The 8,918-nt window shown below is 43.7% G+C and overlaps 1 protein-coding gene across 2 annotated transcripts in view; it reads right to left on the reverse strand.

The window, feature by feature from the left end:
• Positions 1-1,991: 1,991 nt before the first annotated feature.
• The window catches only part of Cfap300 (cilia and flagella associated protein 300), a 20,479-nt gene continuing 13,552 nt past the window's right edge, over positions 1,992-8,918 (reverse strand). Inside the window, exons 4-7 of one of the 2 annotated variants that reach the window (XM_027415162.2) lie at positions 7,829-7,995; positions 6,384-6,556; positions 3,974-4,040; positions 1,992-2,557 (exon numbers count right to left, since the gene is read on the reverse strand). In XM_027415162.2, coding sequence (XP_027270963.1) covers positions 2,429-2,557; positions 3,974-4,040; positions 6,384-6,556; positions 7,829-7,995 — 536 coding nt within the window. In that variant the 3' untranslated portion in view covers positions 1,992-2,428. The remainder of the gene's footprint in view (positions 2,558-3,973; positions 4,041-6,383; positions 6,557-7,828; positions 7,996-8,918) is intronic. The other variant, XM_027415164.2, reaches the window with a different exon arrangement.

Consider the following 8,918-nt stretch of genomic DNA (forward strand, 5'->3'; position numbering starts at 1 on the left):
ATGTCCAGACTGCCCTTAGGTGGTATAGATTTAGAGCTGGTGGTATGCTGCTTTGACAGCTCCCAGCATGCCTCTACCTTCTGGACTTTTTTGTCTCATCAGTGCATGAGTAATCTTTCCAGGGTTTTGCTTTATGATGCTCCCACCCAGCTCAGTCAACTGATGATGGCTGTGTTGCCTATGCCAGAATGAATTGTCTCTCTGGGTTCTGGCCTGAGTGAGCAGGTCGCTAAGAAGCTGCCTTCCTGAGGAGTGCAGAGTCCTGGCCAGGGTGCCCTGTCTCAGGTGCACCCATGATTCCCAAGCCACCTATGCTTCTCTAGCTTTATTTGCTCACGGGAACTACAGTGCCCGACATTTCCCAGCCTTCACCCATGTCTCTATCTAATGTCCAAATTACAATTCTGTGACCTCCTCTTCAAGTAGCAGCTGGGATCTCTGAAGAATGTTTTGAAGTCCCAGAAAACTATGCATATGACTCCGCTGTCACATGGTCAGCTGTCCCAACCCAGACCTTTCTACTCTCAGTTGACTCAGCTTGCTTTTTTTTTGAAAATGGCTTCTACAGGCTGTAGCGATTTTCCAGGGCCTCAGGCATGTTCCCAGGCTTCATATCTCACCCCACACTGCACAACTAAATCCAGGTCCTGACAGTTCAAAAACTTCAATAAATGCTTCAGAGATAACTGGAGGGACTGAGCAGAAAGAGAGCTTAACATGGCATGTAAACTGTAGCAGACTCAAGGGCTGATACGCTACAGAGGGGCTCTGTGTCTGTGCCCCCTGCCCCGAGGGACCCTACCTCACCCCACACACTCAACCAGGTCACTCTAAGGATCAGCTTCTCTTTGTCAGCCTGGACATGGGGATTTACTGAGTGTCTTTCCAAGGCCAGATGCTGTGTTAGGCACTGGGATGAAAGAGTCTATGAAGGAGACACCACAGTACATGAAGGAGCACCTGCTCTGGTGCTGCACACCTGGAAGCCCAGTGTTCTGGAGGCAGAGAGAGGAAGACTACAAGCTTGGAGACCAGCTTGGTCTATGTAGTGAATTCCAAGACTCTTCCTCAAACAAACAAACTCTTCACATATAAAACAAACAAACATATTAATATAAAAACACAACTAAACCAAGGTCCTGGTTTTTTTGTTTTGTTTTTGTTTTCTGAGACAGTCTCTCTCTCTCTCTCTCTCTCTCTCTCTCTCTCTCTCTCTCTCTCTCTGTGTGTGTGTGTGTGTGTGTGTGTGTGTAACAGCCCTGGCTGTTCTAGAACTCACTCTGTAGACCAGGCTAGACTCAAATGTACAGAGATCCACCTGCCTCTGCTGCCCAAGTGCTGAGTTTAAAGGTGTGTACTATCCCTGCAAGGCTAGTATATATACTTGGCACCACTGTAACCCAAGATATGTTTTAATTTTTCTAATTTTCAAAACAATTTATGAAGGAATTCTATTAGTTCCTACATTTTACAGAAAAGGCAACTAAGGAAAAAAAGGTTAAGAAACCCCTTCAGGGTCACAGAGTAAATAATGGTAGAATTAAGAATCCAAGAGCTAGCTGGGCAGTGGTGGCGCACACCTTTGAGGCAGGCAGATTTCTGTGAGTTCGGGGCTAGCCTGGTCTACAAAGTGAGTACCAGGACAGGCTCCAAAGCTACATAGAGAAACCCTGAATTGAAAAACAAAACAAAGAATCTAAGAGCTAGACAGTTCTTAGTGCCTATAGCTGTCACCCTAGCACCTGTGATGTAGAAGCAGGAGGGTCAGGAGTTGACTGTCACTCTTGATTACATATCATGTTTGAGGCCAGACTAAGCTACATGAGGCCTTGTACTGACATATCACAGTGGCTAAAGCAATTGCCTAGCATGTAATTAGAAACACCATCTCTAATGTACCCCAGACCATATGTATCACTACTATGTATCAATTAGAAACTGTATGGCAGCAAGAGTTTTAATTTGTTATATATAATGAGAATTTACAATTATTTTTAATTGAGGATTTTAAGTGGAAAAAATGAAGCAAAAGAATTCCATGTTTTTCCCAACTGTAGAGACATAAACCTTCCTTTTTTTTTTCCTTTTTCTTTTCAAGACAGCATTTCTTTGTGTAGCCCTGGCTGTCCTGGAACTTGTTCTGTAGACCAAGCTGGCCTAGAACTCACAAAGATCTCCCTGCCTCTGCCTCCCAAACAATTTTAAAATACAGGCAACTGAGAGTGTGGCTACATCTTGACAGAAAAAACATGCACTGTGCCTCTCTGCTTTGTCCAGTTCTGTCAGGGGTTCCTGCATCAGTGTGCTGGGCAAATGTAGGACAGACACTTCAGGGTTTGCTTTTTTCTGCTTGAAATCTGTTCATCCATTATTACTGACACAGAGATACCATGCCTAAGGGGCAGCACTAACGATGGTTTACATAAGCCTAGGCCATCTCCCCCACACCATAGCAGTGGTATAAGACATTCACATGACGCTTGATGGGATCCACGACAAAGTAAGAGAATGTCTGCTCATGCTCTTTAGCTGAAGGGTAGCACACACCAGCAGAGTCCTGAAAAGATAAGCCTGGATTATTCAGGGTTAAACCACTTCCAAGTCTTTGACTATCACACATTTTTCTGCCCAAGTATCATGAAACACAGGCAGGTATAGTGGCAGACATCTTTAATTCCAGTCCTTTGGGTGGCTAAGGCAGAAGGACTGAAATTGAGGCCAGTCTGGGATGCATAGCAACATATCTGTCTCCATAAACAAAATTCATGAAACATATGTAAAATTTTTGATAATAAATCAGCAATAAACTGCCAGTAGTATTATTAACAGTGCAAATCTATTATACACATGTACCACAACTGTTAAGTCTTGCCCTTATGGAATGTACAGTTCAATCATATTCTTTCCAGGATATTTTTGCTGTTTTGTTATGCTTTGTTTAATTGTATACCCCAGGCTAGCCTCAAACTCATGGTGACTCTGCTTTGCTGCTGGAATCACAGGTGTGAGCCACTATACCTGTTGGCTTTTTTCGTGCGTGCAAGTGTGTGTGTGTGTGTGTGTGTGTGTGTGTGTGTGTGTGTGTGTGTGTGTGTGTATACTGAGATAGGGTATTCACTATGTAGAGTAGGCTAGACTAGAGCTCAGTAGCCCTCTGCCTCCCCTGGGTTCTGGGACTCCAAGTTTGTACCTTTACTGACTATCAGTTTTAGAGAAGAGCTTCCTGAACTAGTGAGATGCTCGGTGAGTAAAGTGTCTGCCACGTGTGCTGTTTGGTTTTGCCAGTGTGGCCCAAACCTAGACATATCTGGGGAGAGGGTTCTCTCTTAAGGAATTACCTCCATCAGACAGGCCTGTGGGGCATCATCTTGACTAATGATGGATGTAGGAGGACTGAGCCCACTGTGGGCGGTGCCAACACTGGGCAGGTGGTCGGGATTGCACAAGAGAGCCGCCATGGAGCAGGCTGGTAAGCAGCGCTCTCCCGTGGCCTCTGCTTGAGCCGCCACCTTACCTGAGGCTGAGTCATGGGAGGCAAATAAACCCTCTCCTTCCCTAAGCTGTTTTAGGTCAGTGTTTCATCACAAAAGAGAGCAAATGGATGTAGAACTTGGTACCAGACAGTGAGGTACTGCAGTGACAGACCTGACCATGTTGTTTTGGGGAGGACTGTGGAAGGAGTTTGGAGGTTTGGGCTGGGAAAGCCGTTAGCCTTCATAGTGTAGTATGGGCTGTTGTGTGCAGACTTGGAAGAAACATTGAGAACAAACGAGTCAGCGACCCTTCCTCCACAGTCTGTGCTTCTGCTCCTGGCTCCAGATTCCGGCTCGATTCCTGTGAGGCTAGACCTATCACGTTTGAATTTTATAACATATTTAGCATCACCACCATCTTTCCTCCCAGTGTTTAGCTTCCTAAGCCACAAGTATAGCAACTGTATCGGCAAAGAGTCATCAAGAAGCACAATACTCACGTAGGCCTTCACTTTAAAGACAGAAGAGGTGATTTGTATTTCCTTGGTTCGAGGATGTTTCCGAACACTAAGATGAGGGAAGAAAGGCACATTTAAAATATAACAAACCTGGAGGCTGGAGAGATGGCTCCGAGGTTATGAGCACCCACCCACTGCCCAGGCAGGGGACCTGGGTTTAGTTTCCAGGATGCACATGGCAGCTCACAAACATCCTTACCACCAGTTCCAGGGGATCTGACACCCTCTTCTGGCTCCTTGGGCACCAGACATACATGTGGTATACAGACATACATGAGTACAAAATGTCCATATAATAGTTTAGAAAAGAGAATTATTGCTGCTTTGGCAGAAGATCTGAGTTTGGTTCCCAGAACCCATATTAGGTGGCTTGTAACCTCCTTGTGACTCCAGCTGCAGGGATCCAACACCCTTTTCTGGCCTCCTTGGACTTGTGCCTGTGCCCACATACAAATAAATCATAACAAAATAAGACATCAGTTAGCTCCTCTTTTTATGAACACTTGTTACTCTTCAGGTCTTTTTAAAATTTTAACACAGAGAAAATGTAGAAGAGGGCCACAGGGAGAATACAATCAAAATAGACTATACACATTTATATTAAACTATGATGAAACCCATTATTATGTATAGTTAATAGACACCAATAGAAGTTTTGTAAATGTAGAGGAAGCTTCAGGTTCGACTATGAGGTGGGATTATCTACAGTGTTTAAGATCTAGAGCTATTTATTTCAAATGTCCCAGTGAGCCCTTCCCACTGCACACAGCAGTGAGACATTCCACAAGCTCCTGTGGAATGGCAGAGTGTTAGCATGTGCATACATGGCTGGCGTGCAGTGTCCTGGGTTTACAGGAGCTGCAAATGCACAGAACACACTGCAGTCTGATGTTGGCTGGGCATGCATGCTTTTCCTGAAAATGTTTTCTTTTTGTTTGCTTTCTTTGCCACAGCATCAGTGGTCAGTTTTGTAGAGTCTATTCTCTCCTTCTCCAGGAACTGAGCTCAGGTGATGGGCTAGTAGAGCAAGAATCTTTACCTGCTGAGTCATTTTGCTACTTCCATGTTTCTATGACCTTCCTTCCTTCCCTTTTTTTTTTTTTTTTTTTTTTTTTTTTTAATAATCTCACTATGGAGTCTAGGCTGTTCTGGAATCATTATGTAGACCAGGCTAGCCTAGAACCTGCAGTGATCCTCATGCTTCTCCCTCCTCAGGGCTGGAATTATAGGCATGGCTCCCAATTCCTAACCTTGAAATTATGTTTTTTTTTAATATTTCTTTACTTATATTTTATGTGTCTGAATGTTTGCCTGTATGCATGTATGTACAGCACATGTGTGTACAGCACATGTATGTAGTGCCCATAGAAGCCAGAAAAAGGCATCAGATTCCCTGGAAGTGAAGTCACAGGTGGTAGTCATGTGGGTTCTGGGAACTGAACTGGGCTCTCTTAAGGAACAAGAGGCTCTCTTAAGTGCCGGGACTCTCTCCAGCTTCAAAAAGTTAGGAAGGGTATGAAGAAGGGCAGATTAGAGGGAGGGTGAGAGGGAGAGAGAAAGGAAGGAGGGTGGGAAGGAGGGAGGGCTAGAGGGATGGAGAAAGGGTGAGCCTAGAATTCTTAAAATTAATGACATGTCTTAGGGATTAACTTGGAAGGGTAAAGATTACATCTAAATGAAAATTCTTCTACTTCTTTAGAATAAAGGTTTTACACACACACACACACACACACAAATACGCCCCCCCCATACAATTACCTGAGCAAACTCATACATCCTTTGGGGTCTCTTGTATTCCTTTGGTATTTAAAAGAAGGAGAGTGGAGGGAGAGGAATGGAGATGGCAGTTGCTAACACAGGACTGGATGGGACAGAGTGAAGGACAGAGTGAAGGACAGCGTGAAGGGCACATCTGAATGAGGAAAGAACAATGAAAGGACTGGGAACTAACTCTGGGGAGCTGGGCGCTGCAGTAACTGGAATGGGCCATTGTCCTTCGATGCAGGACTGCCTGGGCCACAGTGAGTTCTAAGGCAGCTTGCTTTGCAGTATAAGGCTGTCTCACAAGACAAGACACACCAAACCACACAAAAACTGATAGTAACCCTACAGACCGGGCTGCTGCCTCCATGCTAGAATGTTTGCCTATTGATCAAGGACTTGAGTTCAATACCAGCACTGGGAAGAAAAAAATTATCCCATGAACAAACAACAAACAAAATTGAAAATAAAAACATAGTCACAAAATCCTTCTGGCCTGGAGAAAGAGAGGAGGCTACAAAAGGGCCTGAGGAGTCGCCAATGTGAACATGAGTGGCTCTGTGATTATACCAGGGTTAAACAAAAAAGGGTTCTCTCTACTGGCTAGAGATGTACACACTGAGACCATTACCTCACCAGATCCTTGTAGATCAGCTTTGCTGTCTCCAGATATGGCTTCAGCATGTCTTCATACTGACAAAGGGACCCTCCAAGGCAGAGATGCTTAAAAAGACAGAACAGGAACTCTTCTCTTTCCTGAGGGCTGAAGACTTCATACTTTTCGGAGTCTTCCATGAGCAAAACCTAAGATGAGAAAAATCATGATAGACAATGGAATGTATAATACAGGGCTGATTTGAAGCTTTTGGAAGTTTTAAAGTATATTTAAAATTAGTGCTTTTTGTGGTGCTGGGGATCACACACAGAGTTATGTTCACCATTAAATTACACCCCCTGACCAATCTTAGGCTGTTTTGAGAACCAGTCACGACAGGTGCAGTGGTGTGCTCTGTACCCCAAATTGGGAGATAGAAACATGAGGATTCGAAGGTCAAGGCCATTCTAATTCACACAGCGAGTTCAAGGTCAGCCTGGGATACAGGAGGCTGTCTCAAACAAACACACAAACAAACAAACAATATTGGGGTTGGAGAGAGGATTAGTTCCCATCTCCCACAAAGGACCCAGGCTCAGTTTCTACCACCCACGTGGTGGTTCAAAACCATCTGTAACTCCAATATCAGGGGATTCAGACCTTGTCTGGCCTTCATGAGCACTAGGTATATGTGTGGCACATATACACATGGATACAGATAAAACAAACATACACATAAAATATACTCTTTTAAAAAACAAATTACTAATATCTTTTTTTAAAAATTCTTGGGCAGGGTCTCATGTATCCCAAGTTGACCTTGAACTACATAGATGAGGATGACCTTCAATCCCTGATCCTCCTGTTTCTACCTCCCAAGAGCTAGGTTAATAGGCATGTGCCACCATGCCATATTTGTGATGTGCTGAGGATCACCACAAGGCTTTGTGTACTCTGTCAGATTAAGCACTCTGTCAACTGCACTATGCCCCAAGCCCCATTTTTAGTTTAGTTTTGTTGGTTTTGCTTTTGAGATAGGATAGCCTGTAATTACTTAAGCCAGGCTGGCCTTGAATCCCTGATCCCCTGCCTCTACCTCCTCAGCGCTAGGATTACAGGCAGGGGCCACTATTACCAGCTTCCTGTGTATATTCTTAATATTAATTTGATATAAAGACTTCTACTGAAGACAGTAGCTAGTCATTAAATAGGCCAGAGCTTCTCTACCTGTGAATGGTTGACACACCGGGCCAGGGAACTGTTGCAAGTTGCTGTGCTGTGACTGTGTAGTGCCAGCCCAGTCTTCAGTGTCCTGCCATCAGTGTCTGACTGGCACACACAAGCCCATAGTAAGTCCTCCACACTGGTCATGTCGACTGGCTAGAGGTAACTTAAGTTTTAACCAGGCTTACTTAAGTTTTTGGCATTTTTCATTTCCTTCAATAAACCTTCACTGTGAAATCATAAGATGCTGTACTTACTTTTCTTAGTTCATCTGAAATGAGAAACGGATCACAGAAAGAATCGAAGCACTTGACAATGTGTCCACTTTCTCGTACAATATTTTCATCGTATAACCGTTGGAAAAATGACATGGAAAGTTGTGTGCATGGAACATTTACAGCTTCAATTTTTTTCACTTCAGTTCCTAAAAAAAATATTTTGTAAAGAATAACGATGCAAAGTGAAATTTAACGATTTTAGTTATTTCTAAACTTTTGAAAAAGGATACATTTTCATTTTTATTTATGTGTATGTAGTGTCTGCCACATGTGTGTGGGTACCCACAGAAGCCAGAAGGCAGCATCAGACTCCCTGGGACATGGATTCAAATTCCACTCCTCTGTTTTTATTTTTTGAGTCAAGGTCTTGATATATAGTTCTGGATGCCCTGGAACTTACTGTGTAGATTGGGCTGGCTTCAAACCCAAAGACAGTTGCCTTTCCTCAAATGCTGGGATAAATGTTGTGTGCCACCACACCTGGCTCCAGACATGATTTTTAGTTATTTCTAAAATCAACCATTATGCATGAATTCTAAGAAGTAACTAAACACGACATATGTCTTAATGGATAAAAGTGCTACACAGAGTCATGAGTTAGGTCCCCGAACTACCATGAAAAAACAAAATCCACCCCCAAAGTAGCTTTTGTGGTGCATCCCCCTCTCCCCCACCCCTGACACAGACACACTACTAACACATTAAACTGAAATAAAGGTTAGGGGCTGGAGAGGTGAGTCAGTGGTTAAGAGTGCTTGCTGCTCTTCTAGAATACCAGAGTTTGGATCCCAGCACCTTGCTCAAGTGGCTTACAACTACCTGTAACTCTAGCTCCAAGGAGACTCAGTAGGTGCCCCACCCCAATACACAGACATAAAATAAAAATAATTTTTATTTATTTAGGTTTTTGGTCTTAATAAAATAAATCTTATAAAAAGTTTAGAGCCAGGTTGGCCAGTAGCTATAATGTCAGCATCCAGGAGAGCAGGGCAGGAGGATCCACAAGTTTGAGAATGGGCTGGGCTGCATAGTAGGTTCTAAGCCAGTATGGGCTATAGGATGAGACTCG

The sequence above is a fragment of the Cricetulus griseus genome, chromosome 4 (genome assembly GCF_003668045.3).
Source record: "Cricetulus griseus strain 17A/GY chromosome 4, alternate assembly CriGri-PICRH-1.0, whole genome shotgun sequence".
In the NCBI taxonomy this organism is placed as follows: Eukaryota; Metazoa; Chordata; class Mammalia; order Rodentia; family Cricetidae; genus Cricetulus; species Cricetulus griseus.